Source organism: Rhinoderma darwinii, assembly GCF_050947455.1.
Source record: "Rhinoderma darwinii isolate aRhiDar2 chromosome 5 unlocalized genomic scaffold, aRhiDar2.hap1 SUPER_5_unloc_4, whole genome shotgun sequence".
Taxonomy (NCBI): domain Eukaryota; kingdom Metazoa; phylum Chordata; class Amphibia; order Anura; family Rhinodermatidae; genus Rhinoderma; species Rhinoderma darwinii.
Genome location: NW_027461798.1, coordinates 240,001 through 261,784, shown reverse-complemented (window position 1 = coordinate 261,784; position 21,784 = coordinate 240,001). Strand labels below are relative to the sequence as shown.

The 21,784-nt window shown below is 41.7% G+C and overlaps 1 protein-coding gene across 1 annotated transcript in view; it reads right to left on the bottom strand.

The window, feature by feature from the left end:
* The window catches only part of LOC142692704 (transforming growth factor beta-1-induced transcript 1 protein-like), a gene marked incomplete at its 3' end in the record, with an annotated part of 78,390 nt that overhangs the window by 49,994 nt on the left and 6,612 nt on the right, over positions 1 to 21,784 (bottom strand). Inside the window, exons 5-6 of the mRNA XM_075847603.1 lie at positions 20,985 to 21,048; positions 17,663 to 17,741 (exon numbers count right to left, since the gene is read on the bottom strand). Coding sequence (XP_075703718.1) covers positions 17,663 to 17,741; positions 20,985 to 21,048 — 143 coding nt within the window. The remainder of the gene's footprint in view (positions 1 to 17,662; positions 17,742 to 20,984; positions 21,049 to 21,784) is intronic.

Genomic DNA, 21,784 nt, shown 5'->3' with positions numbered 1-21,784 from the left:
ATAATAACTGGTGGAGCAGAATAATAACTGGTGGAGCAGAATAATAACTGGAGGAGCAGAATAATAACTGGAGGAGCAGAATAATAACTGGTGGAGCAGAATAATAACTGGTGGAGCAGAATAATAACTGGAGGAGCAGAATAATAACTGGAGGAGCAGAATAATAACTGGAGGAGCAGAATAATAACTGGTGGAGCAGAATAATAACTGGCGGAGCAGAATAATAACTGGCGGAGCAGAATAATAACTGGTGGAGCAGAATAATAACTGGTGGAGCAGAATAATAACTGGAGGAGCAGAATAATAACTGGTGGAGCAGAATAATAACTGGAGGAGCAGAATAATAACTGGAGGAGCAGAATAATAACTGGTGGAGCAGAATAATAACTGGTGGAGCAGAATAATAACTGGAGGAGCAGAATAATAACTGGAGGAGCAGAATAATAACTGGTGGAGCAGAATAATAACTGGTGGAGCAGAATAATAACTGGAGGAGCAGAATAATAACTGGTGGAGCAGAATAATAACTGGAGGAGCAGAATAATAACTGGTGGAGCAGAATAATAACTGGAGGAGCAGAATAATAACTGGTGGAGCAGAATAATAACTGGTGGAGCAGAATAATAACTGGTGGAGCAGAATAATAACTGGTGGAGCAGAATAATAACTGGAGGAGCAGAATAATAACTGCAGGAGCAGAATAATAACTGGAGGAGCAGAATAATAACTGGAGGAGCAGAATAATAACTGGAGGAGCAGAATAATAACTGCAGGAGCAGAATAATAACTGGTGGAGCAGAATAATAACTGGAGGAGCAGAATAATAACTGGTGGAGCAGAATAATAACTGGAGGAGCAGAATAATAACTGGAGGAGCAGAATAATAACTGGAGGAGCAGAATAATAACTGGAGGAGCAGAATAATAACTGGAGGAGCGGAATAATAACTGGTGGAGCAGAATAATAACTGGTGGAGCAGAATAATAACTGGTGGAGCAGAATAATAACTGGAGGAGCAGAATAATAACTGGTGGAGCAGAATAATAACTGGTGGAGCAGAATAATAACTGGAGGAGCAGAATAATAACTGGAGGAGCAGAATAATAACTGGTGGAGCAGAATAATAACTGGTGGAGCAGAATAATAACTGGTGGAGCAGAATAATAACTGGAGGAGCAGAATAATAACTGGTGGAGCAGAATAATAACTGGTGGAGCAGAATAATAACTGGCGGAGCAGAATAATAACTGGAGGAGCAGAATAATAACTGGAGGAGCAGAATAATAACTGGAGGAGCAGAATAATAACTGGAGGAGCAGAATAATAACTGGCGGAGCAGAATAATAACTGGAGGAGCAGAATAATAACTGGAGGAGCAGAATAATAACTGGAGGAGCAGAATAATAACTGGAGGAGCAGAATAATAACTGGAGGAGCAGAATAATAACTGGTGGAGCAGAATAATAACTGGAGGAGCAGAATAATAACTGGAGGAGCAGAATAATAACTGGTGGAGCAGAATAATAACTGGTGGAGCAGAATAATAACTGGTGGAGCAGAATAATAACTGGAGGAGCAGAATAATAACTGGTGGAGCAGAATAATAACTGGTGGAGCAGAATAATAACTGGCGGAGCAGAATAATAACTGGAGGAGCAGAATAATAACTGGAGGAGCAGAATAATAACTGGAGGAGCAGAATAATAACTGGAGGAGCAGAATAATAACTGGCGGAGCAGAATAATAACTGGAGGAGCAGAATAATAACTGGAGGAGCAGAATAATAACTGGAGGAGCAGAATAATAACTGGAGGAGCAGAATAATAACTGGTGGAGCAGAATAATAACTGGTGGAGCAGAATAATAACTGGCGGAGCAGAATAATAACTGGAGGAGCAGAATAATAACTGGAGGAGCAGAATAATAAATGGAGGAGCAGAATAATAACTGGAGGAGCAGAATAATAAATGGAGGAGCAGAATAATAACTGGTGGAGCAGAATAATAACTGGAGGAGCAGAATAATAACTGGTGGAGCAGAATAATAACTGGCGGAGCAGAATAATAACTGGAGGAGCAGAATAATAACTGGAGGAGCAGAATAATAACTGGTGGAGCAGAATAATAACTGGAGGAGCAGAATAATAACTGGTGGAGCAGAATAATAACTGGTGGAGCAGAATAATAACTGGAGAAGCAGAATAATAACTGGTGGAGCAGAATAATAACTGGAGGAGCAGAATAATAACTGGTGGAGCAGAATAATAACTGGAGGAGCAGAATAATAACTGGCGGAGCAGAATAATAACTGGTGGAGCAGAATAATAACTGGAGGAGCAGAATAATAACTGGAGGAGCAGAATAATAACTGGAGGAGCAGAATAATAACTGGAGGAGCAGAATAATAACTGGAGGAGCAGAATAATAACTGGCGGAGCAGAATAATAACTGGTGGAGCAGAATAATAACTGGAGGAGCAGAATAATAACTGGCGGAGCAGAATAATAACTGGAGGAGCAGAATAATAACTGGAGGAGCAGAATAATAACTGGTGGAGCAGAATAATAACTGGCGGAGCAGAATAATAACTGGAGGAGCAGAATAATAACTGGAGGAGCAGAATAATAACTGGAGGAGCAGAATAATAAATGGAGGAGCAGAATAATAACTGGAGGAGCAGAATAATAAATGGAGGAGCAGAATAATAACTGGAGGAGCAGAATAATAACTGGAGGAGCAGAATAATAACTGGAGGAGCAGAATAATAACTGGTGGAGCAGAATAATAACTGGAGGAGCAGAATAATAACTGGCGGAGCAGAATAATAACTGGCGGAGCAGAATAATAACTGGTGGAGCAGAATAATAACTGGAGGAGCAGAATAATAACTGGTGGAGCAGAATAATAACTGGTGGAGCAGAATAATAACTGGCGGAGCAGAATAATAACTGGCGGAGCAGAATAATAACTGGTGGAGCAGAATAATAACTGGAGGAGCAGAATAATAACTGGCGGAGCAGAATAATAACTGGTGGAGCAGAATAATAACTGGAGGAGCAGAATAATAACTGGTGGAGCAGAATAATAACTGGTGGAGCAGAATAATAACTGGCGGAGCAGAATAATAACTGGCGGAGCAGAATAATAACTGGTGGAGCAGAATAATAACTGGAGGAGCAGAATAATAACTGGTGGAGCAGAATAATAACTGGCGGAGCAGAATAATAACTGGAGGAGCAGAATAATAACTGGAGGAGCAGAATAATAACTGGAGGAGCAGAATAATAAATGGAGGAGCAGAATAATAACTGGAGGAGCAGAATAATAAATGGAGGAGCAGAATAATAACTGGAGGAGCAGAATAATAACTGGAGGAGCAGAATAATAACTGGAGGAGCAGAATAATAACTGGTGGAGCAGAATAATAACTGGAGGAGCAGAATAATAACTGGCGGAGCAGAATAATAACTGGCGGAGCAGAATAATAACTGGTGGAGCAGAATAATAACTGGAGGAGCAGAATAATAACTGGTGGAGCAGAATAATAACTGGTGGAGCAGAATAATAACTGGCGGAGCAGAATAATAACTGGCGGAGCAGAATAATAACTGGCGGAGCAGAATAATAACTGGCGGAGCAGAATAATAACTGGAGGAGCAGAATAATAACTGGTGGAGCAGAATAATAACTGGAGGAGCAGAATAATAACTGGAGGAGCAGAATAATAACTGGCGGAGCAGAATAATAACTGGCGGAGCAGAATAATAACTGGTGGAGCAGAATAATAACTGGAGGAGCAGAATAATAACTGGTGGAGCAGAATAATAACTGGTGGAGCAGAATAATAACTGGAGGAGCAGAATAATAACTGGAGGAGCAGAATAATAACTGGTGGAGCAGAATAATAACTGGAGGAGCAGAATAATAACTGGTGGAGCAGAATAATAACTGGAGGAGCAGAATAATAACTGGCGGAGCAGAATAATAACTGGAGGAGCAGAATAATAACTGGAGGAGCGGAATAATAACTGGAGGAGCGGAATAATAACTGGAGGAGCAGAATAATAACTGGTGGAGCAGAATAATAACTGGAGGAGCAGAATAATAACTGGCGGAGCAGAATAATAACTGGAGGAGCAGAATAATAACTGGAGGAGCAGAATAATAACTGGAGGAGCAGAATAATAACTGGCGGAGCAGAATAATAACTGGCGGAGCAGAATAATAACTGGCGGAGCAGAATAATAACTGGAGGAGCAGAATAATAACTGGAGGAGCAGAATAATAACTGGAGGAGCAGAATAATAACTGGCGGAGCAGAATAATAACTGGTGGAGCAGAATAATAACTGGTGGAGCAGAATAATAACTGGAGGAGCAGAATAATAACTGGTGGAGCAGAATAATAACTGGAGGAGCAGAATAATAACTGGTGGAGCAGAATAATAACTGGAGGAGCAGAATAATAACTGGAGGAGCAGAATAATAACTGGTGGAGCAGAATAATAACTGGAGGAGCAGAATAATAACTGGAGGAGCAGAATAATAACTGGAGGAGCAGAATAATAACTGGTGGAGCAGAATAATAACTGGAGGAGCAGAATAATAACTGGAGGAGCAGAATAATAACTGGTGGAGCAGAATAATAACTGGAGGAGCAGAATAATAACTGGAGGAGCAGAATAATAACTGGCGGAGCAGAATAATAACTGGAGGAGCAGAATAATAACTGGAGGAGCAGAATAATAACTGGTGGAGCAGAATAATAACTGGAGGAGCAGAATAATAACTGGAGGAGCAGAATAATAACTGGAGGAGCAGAATAATAACTGGTGGAGCAGAATAATAACTGGAGGAGCAGAATAATAACTGGAGGAGCAGAATAATAACTGGTGGAGCAGAATAATAACTGGCGGAGCAGAATAATAACTGGAGGAGCAGAATAATAACTGGAGGAGCAGAATAATAACTGGTGGAGCAGAATAATAACTGGTGGAGCAGAATAATAACTGGTGGAGCAGAATAATAACTGGTGGAGCAGAATAATAACTGGAGGAGCAGAATAATAACTGGAGGAGCAGAATAATAACTGGAGGAGCAGAATAATAACTGGAGGAGCAGAATAATAACTGGAGGAGCAGAATAATAACTGGAGGAGCAGAATAATAACTGGCGGAGCAGAATAATAACTGGCGGAGCAGAATAATAACTGGCGGAGCAGAATAATAACTGGAGGAGCAGAATAATAACTGGTGGAGCAGAATAATAACTGGAGGAGCAGAATAATAACTGGAGGAGCAGAATAATAACTGGTGGAGCAGAATAATAACTGGCGGAGCAGAATAATAACTGGTGGAGCAGAATAATAACTGGTGGAGCAGAATAATAACTGGAGGAGCAGAATAATAACTGGAGGAGCAGAATAATAACTGGAGGAGCAGAATAATAACTGGAGGAGCAGAATAATAACTGGTGGAGCAGAATAATAACTGGTGGAGCAGAATAATAACTGGAGGAGCAGAATAATAACTGGAGGAGCAGAATAATAACTGGTGGAGCAGAATAATAACTGGAGGAGCAGAATAATAACTGGTGGAGCAGAATAATAACTGGAGGAGCAGAATAATAACTGGAGGAGCAGAATAATAACTGGAGGAGCAGAATAATAACTGGAGGAGCAGAATAATAACTGGTGGAGCAGAATAATAACTGGTGGAGCAGAATAATAACTGGAGGAGCAGAATAATAACTGGAGGAGCAGAATAATAACTGGAGGAGCAGAATAATAACTGGTGGAGCAGAATAATAACTGGAGGAGCAGAATAATAACTGGAGGAGCAGAATAATAACTGGTGGAGCAGAATAATAACTGGAGGAGCAGAATAATAACTGGTGGAGCAGAATAATAACTGGAGGAGCAGAATAATAACTGGAGGAGCAGAATAATAACTGGAGGAGCAGAATAATAACTGGCGGAGCGGAATAATAACTGGAGGAGCGGAATAATAACTGGTGGAGCGGAATAATAACTGGAGGAGCAGAATAATAACTGGTGGAGCAGAATAATAACTGGAGGAGCAGAATAATAACTGGAGGAGCAGAATAATAACTGGAGGAGCAGAATAATAACTGGAGGAGCAGAATAATAACTGGAGGAGCAGAATAATAACTGGAGGAGCAGAATAATAACTGGTGGAGCAGAATAATAACTGGAGGAGCAGAATAATAACTGGTGGAGCAGAATAATAACTGGCGGAGCAGAATAATAACTGGAGGAGCAGAATAATAACTGGAGGAGCAGAATAATAACTGGTGGAGCAGAATAATAACTGGTGGAGCAGAATAATAACTGGTGGAGCAGAATAATAACTGGTGGAGCAGAATAATAACTGGCGGAGCAGAATAATAACTGGCGGAGCAGAATAATAACTGGAGGAGCAGAATAATAACTGGCGGAGCAGAATAATAACTGGAGGAGCAGAATAATAACTGGAGGAGCAGAATAATAACTGGAGGAGCAGAATAATAACTGGAGGAGCAGAATAATAACTGGAGGAGCAGAATAATAACTGGAGGAGCAGAATAATAACTGGTGGAGCAGAATAATAACTGGAGGAGCAGAATAATAACTGGAGGAGCAGAATAATAACTGGAGGAGCAGAATAATAACTGGAGGAGCAGAATAATAACTGGTGGAGCAGAATAATAACTGGTGGAGCAGAATAATAACTGGTGGAGCAGAATAATAACTGGTGGAGCAGAATAATAACTGGAGGAGCAGAATAATAACTGGAGGAGCAGAATAATAACTGGAGGAGCAGAATAACAACTGGTGGAGCGGAATAACAACTGGCGGAGCAGAATAATAACTGGAGGAGCAGAATAATAACTGGAGGAGCGGAATAATAACTGGAGGAGCGGAATAATAACTGGAGGAGCAGAATAATAACTGGTGGAGCAGAATAATAACTGGAGGAGCAGAATAATAACTGGAGGAGCAGAATAATAACTGGCGGAGCAGAATAATAACTGGAGGAGCAGAATAATAACTGGAGGAGCAGAATAATAACTGGTGGAGCAGAATAATAACTGGCGGAGCAGAATAATAACTGGCGGAGCAGAATAATAACTGGTGGAGCAGAATAATAACTGGTGGAGCAGAATAATAACTGGAGGAGCAGAATAATAACTGGTGGAGCAGAATAATAACTGGTGGAGCAGAATAATAACTGGAGGAGCAGAATAATAACTGGTGGAGCAGAATAATAACTGGAGGAGCAGAATAATAACTGGAGGAGCAGAATAATAACTGGAGGAGCAGAATAATAACTGGCGGAGCAGAATAATAACTGGTGGAGCAGAATAATAACTGGTGGAGCAGAATAATAACTGGAGGAGCAGAATAATAACTGGTGGAGCAGAATAATAACTGGAGGAGCAGAATAATAACTGGAGGAGCAGAATAATAACTGGAGGAGCAGAATAATAACTGGTGGAGCAGAATAATAACTGGCGGAGCAGAATAATAACTGGTGGAGCAGAATAATAACTGGTGGAGCAGAATAATAACTGGTGGAGCAGAATAATAACTGGTGGAGCAGAATAATAACTGGAGGAGCAGAATAATAACTGGAGGAGCAGAATAATAACTGGTGGAGCAGAATAATAACTGGAGGAGCAGAATAATAACTGGAGGAGCAGAATAATAACTGGAGGAGCAGAATAATAACTGGTGGAGCAGAATAATAACTGGAGGAGCAGAATAATAACTGGAGGAGCAGAATAATAACTGGTGGAGCAGAATAATAACTGGAGGAGCAGAATAATAACTGGTGGAGCAGAATAATAACTGGTGGAGCAGAATAATAACTGGAGGAGCGGAATAATAACTGGAGGAGCAGAATAATAACTGGTGGAGCAGAATAATAACTGGAGGAGCAGAATAATAACTGGAGGAGCAGAATAATAACTGGTGGAGCAGAATAATAACTGGAGGAGCAGAATAATAACTGGAGGAGCAGAATAATAACTGGTGGAGCAGAATAATAACTGGAGGAGCAGAATAATAACTGGAGGAGCAGAATAATAACTGGAGGAGCAGAATAATAACTGGAGGAGCAGAATAATAACTGGAGGAGCAGAATAATAACTGGAGGAGCAGAATAATAACTGGTGGAGCAGAATAATAACTGGAGGAGCAGAATAATAACTGGCGGAGCAGAATAATAACTGGAGGAGCAGAATAATAACTGGAGGAGCAGAATAATAACTGGTGGAGCAGAATAATAACTGGTGGAGCAGAATAATAACTGGCGGAGCAGAATAATAACTGGAGGAGCAGAATAGTAACTGGAGGAGCAGAATAATAACTGGAGGAGCAGAATAATAACTGGAGGAGCAGAATAATAACTGGAGGAGCAGAATAATAACTGGCGGAGCAGAATAATAACTGGAGGAGCGGAATAATAACTGGAGGAGCAGAATAATAACTGGTGGAGCAGAATAATAACTGGTGGAGCAGAATAATAACTGGTGGAGCAGAATAATAACTGGTGGAGCAGAATAATAACTGGTGGAGCAGAATAATAACTGGAGGAGCAGAATAATAACTGGAGGAGCAGAATAATAACTGGAGGAGCAGAATAACAACTGGTGGAGCAGAATAATAACTGGAGGAGCAGAATAATAACTGGTGGAGCAGAATAATAACTGGTGGAGCAGAATAATAACTGGAGGAGCAGAATAATAACTGGTGGAGCAGAATAATAACTGGTGGAGCAGAATAATAACTGGAGGAGCAGAATAATAACTGGTGGAGCAGAATAATAACTGGCGGAGCAGAATAATAACTGGAGGAGCAGAATAATAACTGGAGGAGCAGAATAATAACTGGTGGAGCAGAATAATAACTGGAGGAGCAGAATAATAACTGGTGGAGCAGAATAATAACTGGTGGAGCAGAATAATAACTGGAGAAGCAGAATAATAACTGGTGGAGCAGAATAATAACTGGAGGAGCAGAATAATAACTGGTGGAGCAGAATAATAACTGGAGGAGCAGAATAATAACTGGAGGAGCAGAATAATAACTGGAGGAGCAGAATAATAACTGGAGGAGCAGAATAATAACTGGAGGAGCAGAATAATAACTGGAGGAGCAGAATAATAACTGGAGGAGCAGAATAATAACTGGAGGAGCAGAATAATAACTGGAGGAGCAGAATAATAACTGGAGGAGCAGAATAATAACTGGTGGAGCAGAATAATAACTGGTGGAGCAGAATAATAACTGGAGGAGCAGAATAATAACTGGAGGAGCAGAATAATAACTGGAGGAGCAGAATAATAACTGGTGGAGCAGAATAATAACTGGCGGAGCAGAATAATAACTGGTGGAGCAGAATAATAACTGGAGGAGCAGAATAATAACTGGTGGAGCAGAATAATAACTGGAGGAGCAGAATAATAACTGGTGGAGCAGAATAATAACTGGCGGAGCAGAATAATAACTGGTGGAGCAGAATAATAACTGGAGGAGCAGAATAATAACTGGTGGAGCAGAATAATAACTGGAGGAGCAGAATAATAACTGGTGGAGCGGAATAATAACTGGAGGAGCAGAATAATAACTGGAGGAGCAGAATAATAACTGGTGGAGCAGAATAATAACTGGAGGAGCAGAATAATAACTGGTGGAGCAGAATAATAACTGGAGGAGCAGAATAATAACTGGCGGAGCAGAATAATAACTGGCGGAGCAGAATAATAACTGGTGGAGCAGAATAATAACTGGAGGAGCAGAATAATAACTGGTGGAGCAGAATAATAACTGGAGGAGCAGAATAATAACTGGTGGAGCGGAATAATAACTGGAGGAGCAGAATAATAACTGGAGGAGCAGAATAATAACTGGTGGAGCAGAATAATAACTGGAGGAGCAGAATAATAACTGGAGGAGCAGAATAATAACTGGTGGAGCAGAATAATAACTGGTGGAGCAGAATAATAACTGGCGGAGCAGAATAATAACTGGTGGAGCAGAATAATAACTGGTGGAGCAGAATAATAACTGGTGGAGCAGAATAATAACTGGTGGAGCGGAATAATAACTGGAGGAGCGGAATAATAACTGGAGGAGCAGAATAATAACTGGTGGAGCAGAATAATAACTGGAGGAGCAGAATAATAACTGGTGGAGCAGAATAATAACTGGTGGAGCAGAATAATAACTGGAGGAGCAGAATAATAACTGGAGGAGCAGAATAATAACTGGTGGAGCAGAATAATAACTGGTGGAGCAGAATAATAACTGGTGGAGCAGAATAATAACTGGTGGAGCAGAATAATAACTGGAGGAGCAGAATAATAACTGGAGGAGCAGAATAACAACTGGAGGAGCAGAATAATAACTGGAGGAGCAGAATAATAACTGGAGGAGCAGAATAATAACTGGTGGAGCAGAATAATAACTGGTGGAGCAGAATAATAACTGGAGGAGCAGAATAATAACTGGAGGAGCAGAATAATAACTGGTGGAGCAGAATAATAACTGGAGGAGCAGAATAATAACTGGAGGAGCAGAATAATAACTGGAGGAGCAGAATAATAACTGGAGGAGCAGAATAATAACTGGAGGAGCAGAATAATAACTGGAGGAGCAGAATAATAACTGGAGGAGCAGAATAATAACTGGCGGAGCAGAATAATAACTGGTGGAGCAGAATAATAACTGGAGGAGCAGAATAATAACTGGTGGAGCGGAATAATAACTGGAGGAGCAGAATAATAACTGGAGGAGCAGAATAATAACTGGAGGAGCAGAATAATAACTGGTGGAGCGGAATAATAACTGGAGGAGCAGAATAATAACTGGAGGAGCAGAATAATAACTGGAGGAGCAGAATAATAACTGGAGGAGCAGAATAATAACTGGAGGAGCAGAATAATAACTGGAGGAGCAGAATAATAACTGGAGGAGCAGAATAATAACTGGAGGAGCAGAATAATAACTGGAGGAGCAGAATAATAACTGGTGGAGCAGAATAATAACTGGTGGAGCAGAATAATAACTGGTGGAGCAGAATAATAACTGGTGGAGCAGAATAATAACTGGAGGAGCAGAATAATAACTGGAGGAGCAGAATAACAACTGGTGGAGCAGAATAATAACTGGAGGAGCAGAATAATAACTGGTGGAGCAGAATAATAACTGGTGGAGCAGAATAATAACTGGAGGAGCAGAATAATAACTGGAGGAGCAGAATAATAACTGGTGGAGCAGAATAATAACTGGTGGAGCAGAATAATAACTGGTGGAGCAGAATAATAACTGGAGGAGCAGAATAATAACTGGCGGAGCAGAATAATAACTGGAGGAGCGGAATAATAACTGGCGGAGCAGAATAATAACTGGTGGAGCAGAATAATAACTGGTGGAGCAGAATAATAACTGGCGGAGCAGAATAACAACTGGTGGAGCAGAATAATAACTGGAGGAGCAGAATAATAACTGGCGGAGCAGAATAATAACTGGTGGAGCAGAATAATAACTGGAGGAGCAGAATAATAACTGGAGGAGCAGAATAATAACTGGTGGAGCAGAATAATAACTGGTGGAGCAGAATAATAACTGGCGGAGCAGAATAATAACTGGAGGAGCAGAATAATAACTGGAGGAGCAGAATAATAACTGGTGGAGCAGAATAATAACTGGTGGAGCAGAATAATAACTGGTGGAGCAGAATAATAACTGGTGGAGCAGAATAATAACTGGAGGAGCAGAATAATAACTGGAGGAGCAGAATAACAACTGGTGGAGCAGAATAACAACTGGAGGAGCAGAATAATAACTGGCGGAGCAGAATAATAACTGGAGGAGCAGAATAATAACTGGTGGAGCAGAATAATAACTGGAGGAGCAGAATAATAACTGGAGGAGCAGAATAATAACTGGTGGAGCAGAATAATAACTGGAGGAGCAGAATAATAACTGGTGGAGCAGAATAATAACTGGAGGAGCAGAATAATAACTGGAGGAGCAGAATAATAACTGGCGGAGCAGAATAATAACTGGAGGAGCAGAATAATAACTGGAGGAGCAGAATAATAACTGGTGGAGCAGAATAATAACTGGAGGAGCAGAATAATAACTGGAGGAGCAGAATAATAACTGGTGGAGCAGAATAATAACTGGTGGAGCAGAATAATAACTGGCGGAGCAGAATAATAACTGGAGGAGCAGAATAATAACTGGAGGAGCAGAATAATAACTGGTGGAGCAGAATAATAACTGGTGGAGCAGAATAATAACTGGTGGAGCAGAATAATAACTGGTGGAGCAGAATAATAACTGGAGGAGCAGAATAATAACTGGAGGAGCAGAATAACAACTGGTGGAGCAGAATAATAACTGGAGGAGCAGAATAATAACTGGTGGAGCAGAATAATAACTGGTGGAGCAGAATAATAACTGGAGGAGCAGAATAATAACTGGAGGAGCAGAATAATAACTGGAGGAGCAGAATAATAACTGGCGGAGCAGAATAATAACTGGAGGAGCAGAATAATAACTGGTGGAGCAGAATAATAACTGGTGGAGCAGAATAATAACTGGAGGAGCAGAATAATAACTGGAGGAGCAGAATAATAACTGGCGGAGCAGAATAATAACTGGAGGAGCAGAATAATAACTGGAGGAGCAGAATAATAACTGGAGGAGCAGAATAATAACTGGCAGAGCAGAATAATAACTGGTGGAGCAGAATAATAACTGGTGGAGCAGAATAATAACTGGAGGAGCAGAATAATAACTGGAGGAGCAGAATAACAACTGGTGGAGCAGAATAATAACTGGAGGAGCAGAATAATAACTGGAGGAGCAGAATAATAACTGGAGGAGCAGAATAATAACTGGTGGAGCAGAATAATAACTGGAGGAGCAGAATAATAACTGGAGGAGCAGAATAATAACTGGTGGAGCAGAATAATAACTGGAGGAGCAGAATAATAACTGGAGGAGCAGAATAATAACTGGTGGAGCAGAATAATAACTGGAGGAGCAGAATAATAACTGGAGGAGCAGAATAACAACTGGTGGAGCAGAATAATAACTGGTGGAGCAGAATAATAACTGGTGGAGCAGAATAATAACTGGAGGAGCAGAATAATAACTGGTGGAGCAGAATAATAACTGGAGGAGCAGAATAATAACTGGAGGAGCAGAATAATAACTGGAGGAGCGGAATAATAACTGGAGGAGCAGAATAATAACTGGAGGAGCAGAATAATAACTGGAGGAGCAGAATAATAACTGGAGGAGCAGAATAATAACTGGAGGAGCAGAATAATAACTGGAGGAGCAGAATAATAACTGGAGGAGCGGAATAATAACTGGAGGAGCAGAATAATAACTGGAGGAGCAGAATAATAACTGGAGGAGCAGAATAATAACTGGAGGAGCAGAATAATAACTGGTGGAGCAGAATAATAACTGGCGGAGCAGAATAATAACTGGAGGAGCAGAATAATAACTGGAGGAGCAGAATAATAACTGGCGGAGCAGAATAATAACTGGTGGAGCAGAATAATAACTGGAGGAGCAGAATAATAACTGGAGGAGCAGAATAATAACTGGCGGAGCAGAATAATAACTGGAGGAGCAGAATAATAACTGGAGGAGCAGAATAATAACTGGAGGAGCAGAATAATAACTGGCGGAGCAGAATAATAACTGGTGGAGCAGAATAATAACTGGTGGAGCAGAATAATAACTGGAGGAGCAGAATAATAACTGGAGGAGCAGAATAACAACTGGTGGAGCAGAATAATAACTGGAGGAGCAGAATAATAACTGGAGGAGCAGAATAATAACTGGAGGAGCAGAATAATAACTGGTGGAGCAGAATAATAACTGGAGGAGCAGAATAATAACTGGAGGAGCAGAATAATAACTGGTGGAGCAGAATAATAACTGGAGGAGCAGAATAATAACTGGTGGAGCAGAATAATAAATGGAGGAGCAGAATAATAACTGGAGGAGCAGAATAATAACTGGAGGAGCAGAATAATAACTGGAGGAGCAGAATAATAACTGGCGGAGCAGAATAATAACTGGAGGAGCAGAATAATAACTGGAGGAGCAGAATAATAACTGGAGGAGCAGAATAATAACTGGCGGAGCAGAATAATAACTGGTGGAGCAGAATAATAACTGGTGGAGCAGAATAATAACTGGTGGAGCAGAATAATAACTGGAGGAGCAGAATAATAACTGGCGGAGCAGAATAATAACTGGAGGAGCAGAATAATAACTGGCGGAGCAGAATAATAACTGGAGGAGCAGAATAATAACTGGAGGAGCAGAATAATAACTGGTGGAGCAGAATAATAACTGGAGAAGCAGAATAATAACTGGTGGAGCAGAATAATAACTGGAGGAGCAGAATAATAACTGGAGGAGCAGAATAATAACTGGAGGAGCAGAATAATAACTGGAGGAGCAGAATAATAACTGGAGGAGCAGAATAATAACTGGCGGAGCAGAATAATAACTGGCGGAGCGGAATAATAACTGGAGGAGCAGAATAATAACTGGAGGAGCAGAATAATAACTGGAGGAGCAGAATAATAACTGGCGGAGCAGAATAATAACTGGAGGAGCAGAATAATAACTGGTGGAGCAGAATAATAACTGGCGGAGCAGAATAATAACTGGCGGAGCAGAATAATAACTGGAGGAGCAGAATAATAACTGGTGGAGCAGAATAATAACTGGAGGAGCGGAATAATAACTGGCGGAGCAGAATAATAACTGGAGGAGCAGAATAATAACTGGTGGAGCGGAATAATAACTGGAGGAGCGGAATAATAACTGGAGGAGCAGAATAATAACTGGCGGGGCGGAATAATAACTGGTGGAGCAGAATAATAACTGGAGGAGCAGAATAATAACTGGTGGAGCAGAATAATAACTGGAGGAGCAGAATAATAACTGGAGGAGCAGAATAATAACTGGAGGAGCAGAATAATAACTGGTGGAGCAGAATAATAACTGGAGGAGCAGAATAATAACTGGAGGAGCAGAATAATAACTGGAGGAGCAGAATAATAACTGGTGGAGCAGAATAATAACTGGTGGAGCAGAATAATAACTGGCGGAGCAGAATAATAACTGGTGGAGCAGAATAATAACTGGTGGAGCAGAATAATAACTGGCGGAGCAGAATAATAACTGGAGGAGCGGAATAATAACTGGAGGAGCAGAATAATAACTGGAGGAGCAGAATAATAACTGGCGGAGCAGAATAATAACTGGTGGAGCAGAATAATAACTGGAGGAGCAGAATAATAACTGGAGGAGCAGAATAATAACTGGCGGAGCAGAATAATAACTGGAGGAGCAGAATAATAACTGGCGGGGCGGAATAATAACTGGTGGAGCAGAATAATAACTGGTGGAGCAGAATAATAACTGGTGGAGCAGAATAATAACTGGTGGAGCAGAATAATAACTGGAGGAGCAGAATAATAACTGGAGGAGCAGAATAATAAATGGCGGAGCAGAATAATAACTGGCGGAGCAGAATAATAACTGGCGGAGCAGAATAATAACTGGAGGAGCAGAATAATAACTGGCGGAGCAGAATAATAACTGGTGGAGCAGAATAATAACTGGTGGAGCAGAATAATAACTGGTGGAGCAGAATAATAACTGGTGGAGCAGAATAATAACTGGAGGAGCAGAATAATAACTGGAGGAGCAGAATAATAACTGGCGGAGCAGAATAATAACTGGTGGAGCAGAATAATAACTGGAGGAGCAGAATAATAACTGGTGGAGCGGAATAATAACTGGAGGAGCAGAATAATAACTGGAGGAGCAGAATAATAACTGGCGGGGCGGAATAATAACTGGTGGAGCAGAATAATAACTGGTGGAGCAGAATAATAACTGGTGGAGCAGAATAATAACTGGTGGAGCAGAATAATAACTGGAGGAGCAGAATAATAACTGGAGGAGCAGAATAATAAATGGCGGAGCAGAATAATAACTGGCGGAGCAGAATAATAACTGGCGGAGCAGAATAATAACTGGAGGAGCAGAATAATAACTGGCGGAGCAGAATAATAACTGGAGGAGCAGAATAATAACTGGAGGAGCAGAATAATAACTGGCGGAGCAGAATAATAACTGGCGGAGCAGAATAATAACTGGAGGAGCAGAATAATAACTGGAGGAGCAGAATAATAACTGGAGGAGCAGAATAATAACTGGAGGAGCAGAATAATAACTGGAGGAGCAGAATAATAACTGGCGGAGCAGAATAATAACTGGTGGAGCAGAATAATAACTGGAGGAGCAGAATAATAACTGGAGGAGCAGAATAATAACTGGCGGAGCAGAATAATAACTGGAGGAGCAGAATAATAACTGGAGGAGCAGAATAATAACTGGTGGAGCAGAATAATAACTGGAGGAGCAGAATAATAACTGGAGGAGCAGAATAACAACTGGTGGAGCAGAATAATAACTGGTGGAGCAGAATAATAACTGGTGGAGCAGAATAATAACTGGAGGAGCAGAATAATAACTGGTGGAGCAGAATAATAACTGGAGGAGCAGAATAATAACTGGAGGAGCAGAATAATAACTGGAGGAGCGGAATAATAACTGGAGGAGCAGAATAATAACTGGAGGAGCAGAATAATAACTGGTGGAGCAGAATAATAACTGGTGGAGCAGAATAATAACTGGTGGAGCAGAATAATAACTGGCGGAGCAGAATAATAACTGGAGGAGCAGAATAATAACTGGCGGAGCAGAATAATAACTGGAGGAGCAGAATAATAACTGGAGGAGCAGAATAATAACTGGCGGAGCAGAATAATAACTGGTGGAGCAGAATAATAACTGGAGGAGCAGAATAATAACTGGAGGAGCAGAATAATAACTGGCGGAGCAGAATAATAACTGGAGGAGCAGAATAATAACTGGAGGAGCAGAATAATAACTGGTGGAGCAGAATAATAACTGGAGGAGCAGAATAATAACTGGAGGAGCAGAATAATAACTGGCGGAGCAGAATAATAACTGGTGGAGCAGAATAATAACTGGTGGAGCAGAATAATAACTGGTGGAGCAGAATAATAACTGGTGGAGCAGAATAATAACTGGAGGAGCAGAATAATAACTGGAGGAGCAGAATAATAACTGGTGGAGCAGAATAATAACTGGTGGAGCAGAATAATAACTGGCGGAGCAGAATAATAACTGGTGGAGCAGAATAATAACTGGAGGAGCAGAATAATAACTGGCGGAGCAGAATAATAACTGGAGGAGCAGAATAATAACTGGAGGAGCAGAATAATAAATGGAGGAGCAGAATAATAACTGGAGGAGCAGAATAATAACTGGTGGAGCAGAATAATAACTGGTGGAGCAGAATAATAACTGGCGGAGTGATCATCACACAAGGGGAATGCAAACCTGAGTATCAGAACAGACGGCAATGACTTGCGTTCACAAAATAAAGCTCTTCTTCTTCCCTCCGTGCTGCACGGGGTGTAATTTGTCAAGTTGGAGGGACAATTATATATTTTTAGTAGTTTGACCATTTTCATAGTAAATAAAGCAGAAGACGAGAAGCAAAAAAACAAGATTCTGACCGTGTTTTGTTTGTGAAAGTCTGAAAGCGACGCCATCAGTCGATCCAGCTCCAGAGTGGCCGATGATGCCGACAAAGTCCTAAAAATATGTAAAGATAAAGATCACATCCTCGTGTCACACAAGAGATCTCCTGGGGGTAAAGACTTCACCCTGAATTACTGATGCGGATCGTCCAGACCTTATAATATATGATTATTACTAATGTGAAGCCGCTGCTGCAGAAACATTTCCTATGAGGTTTATAGACGGTCCCTGGGAACTCATCAGCACTTCTGATTTGAGGATTAGTAGAGGGATTCTCACCCCATAGGACTCGTTTCTGGGGGTCGTATGACAAACAGATTTCCTTGCAAAATTTCAGCTGTTTAAAAACAAATGTAACAAAAATTGGGATGGGAATGAAAAATGAAGGTATTAGGGACCTGTTTTATGCATGGGATGTGTATGATATGTAGTAGTGGCGATGGATAGAACGTACGCTCGCCAGTTCAGAGACAAGTGGGAGTGGTTTACTGAATATGGCGCAAATTTACTTTCTAGATTTCATTTTCTGACTTTAAGAACCGTCCAAAATGCACCAAATTTATTATGTGCCTTTTAAGAAATTTGGCACAATTCACTCAAGTGGTTTTTTAGACTGACATATGAAGCCCCAGTCCTAAATATGGACCAAGAAGGTTCTATAAATCTGTGAAGAGTCACACGCCTATCATACAAGGAATTCCTATAAAGAGAAATGATGTGATGATGAACCTAAAACCACCAAACATTTATAGCTCGTTCTAGGAAGCAGCAAAACAACGTAACAAATCATCAAAACATCAAAATAGGATTATTCCAAGTTACAACAAAAGATTGAGGATCCTCATCACACACACACACACACACACACACACACTCCTCAACATCACACACACTCATCATCACACACACACACACACACACACACACACACACACACACACACACACTCCTCAACATCACACACACACTCCTCAACATCACACACACACACTCCTCAACATCACACACACTCATCATCACACACACACACACACACACACACACACACACACACACACTCCTCAACATCACACACACTCATCATCACACACACACACTCCTTCCTCAACATCACACACACTCCTCATCACACACACACACGCCTCAGCATCACACACACTCCTCATCACACACACTCCTTCCTCAACATCACACACACACACACACACACTCCTTCCTCATCATACACACACACGCCTCAGCACACACACACACACGCGCCTCATCACACACACACACACGCCTCAACATCACACACACACACGCCTCAACATCACACACACACACGCCTCAGCACACACACACACACACGCCTCAGCACACACACACACACGCCTCATCACACACACACACGCCTCATCACACACACACACACGCCTCAAAATCACACACACACACCTCAACATCACACACACACACTCCTCAACATTGAAATGACAACACCAAGGAAACATTTTGAAATTGTGGAAATCACAGGATGGTCAGATATGTAAATGATGTGTTAATGATATGCAAATGATAGAAATAAACTAAACTAAACTTTTCCAAACATCTTGATATCTTCAGTATGGAGTATGAATGCCACGCGCATAAATCCCCGCACGTCCAGTCCTCGGCAGCGATCACTGAGGTTATCAATGGTTGTCTGGGGAATGTTCTGCCACGCTGAATGCACTTGGGCTCACAAATCATCAAGATTGGCTGCTGGCCGCTCCTTTTGCAATTGCCGACCAATGACGTCCCAGATGTGCTCCATGGGAGACAAGTCCGGAGACGCTCCAGGCCATGGTAGCACGTTTAGGCAACACATGCTGCTCACAGAAGCACCAGCAATATGTGGCCTGGCGTTGTCCTAGAATACGACTTCTGGGACCAAATCAATGCAACGCCAAGCTGTTAGTGTGCCTGAAATAGAGGGGTCCGGCTACCGTACATTATGCCACCCCACACCATAATCCCGGGAGTAGAACCGGTGTGACGTTCCCTCGTGAAGTTCTCTGCATGGCGTTGCGTCCAAAACAAAAGCAGGACTCATCACTGAAGAGGATAGACCTCCATTCCAGCCTCCATTGCCGTCTTGTGTACACCATGATGGCCTTTGAGAGCGGTGGCACGTGGTCAATGGAACAGATGTGGCGGGACGTCTGGCTCGTAGCTCAATGTCGTGCAAACGCCTTCTGATGGTTTGTGTTGACACTGGCGTGCAATGTGAATTTCACTCGCAGTACAGGATGGATCACTACGCGCCATTCTTCCAATCAGGCGATCCGTCCGTGCAGGGGTTCACCTCTGCGAATCTCTTACTGTCATTCCTGTTCGTTGTTCTCCCAACCTCCGGGACACACAACGTTTAGCAGTGCTGACATCTCGGCCTCGGTGCGTAGCGATCTGCCGGCGTGATAAACCAAGGTCTCTCAGGTCAAGGATTCTGTCCCTCTCAGTATGCGACAAGTGGCGATAACTGGCTCGTCTATGAACAGGAGGCATCACACAATCCTCCCGCACCACGCAATCTGATTTTTGAGTTTCATGTGGCTAAAAAAACTTTGCTTTCAATCCGACCTTTATCCCCCGCCCCCCCCCCCCCCCACAGGCCACAGATTGGAGCGCGGTGCTTGAAAATGTGGCCATGATCTGAGCGACACCCGCGTCTGCCTCGATCTGCAGAACCTTACGGCTCGTCGTCCTTGGTGCTGGAATTTCAATGTTGAGGAGGCAATTACCATAAATCTTCACTTACCCACATTCTATATTAAAGCTACAAGTCACAAGACTTAGACCAGCAGGACGGCCGCTGCTCACCGCTTCCTTCGCTCTGATTTGTGAGTACCACAGCATTGCCTTAATCTGTCAGTACCGGTTTCTCACACTTATCTGCCTATGGGCTTATGGGGTAGAAGGCTGGACCTTTACCACACTGCAAAAACCACGCCAAAAAAAGTGTATTTGCATACGTTTTTTGCCTCCGTTTTCCCACAGTGGCAGCTCTGGATACAATAAGAATGGTGTCTAAAACTTTAAGTTCAATTGTGGTAAAATGTTTGGTAAAGGAGTCGTTCCCCTCTGGTACTCAGCAAAGGCCACTACTTAGGGGGCACCTCTGGCAAAGCCCTTTCATTGTGTATCCCATTGCTGGGGGCAACGACCTGCGAGGTACTGATGTGAGATGAAAGGAATAGAACTGCAATGTATTATTGTGGAGAACACGACCCTGTCAAGTGATGGAGGAATCTCCCCAAGAGTCTCCTGATCCCTCACCTCCGGTCATCTGGTATCTCGGTTACGTTTTTCTCACTTGGTGGAAACTGGGACATGATCTCATCTACGGAGGAAAGGTGAGAAAAACAAGAAATGGACACATAAGAGACAATTATTACATTCATGATGATGAGAAATAGAAAAGCCAAAAAGAGGTGAATGAAAAGAGAGAGACTGGTGAAGACTGGAGAGCGAGTGACGTAGACCAAGAAGAGATTGTGACCGAGAACAATGATCCATTACAGCAGGGAAGAGACCGGACAACAACCATAGTAAGAACGTCATCGGCGGAAATCTCTACTCCTTCTTATATGATACAGCAAATATATATTATATTATATATATACACACACACACACACACACACACATATACACACACATATATAGACACTCACACATATATACACACACACACACACACACACACATATATATACACACACACACACACACACATACATACATACACACACACACACACACACACACATATATACACACACACACACACATATATATACACACACACACATATATACACACACACACACAGACATATATACACACACACACACACACATACATATATACACACACACACATACATACATACACACACACACACACACACACACACACATATATATATATACACACAAAATAAAGATTTTGCTGATACCCTCACTTATTTATATATACAAAGTGAGTTATGGGGAACCACAAGGTGTACACCACCAATTATTGTTATTTATTTTACTTTGGAAATAGGGAGAGAGGAAAAGAATTGTGGTTCCTATT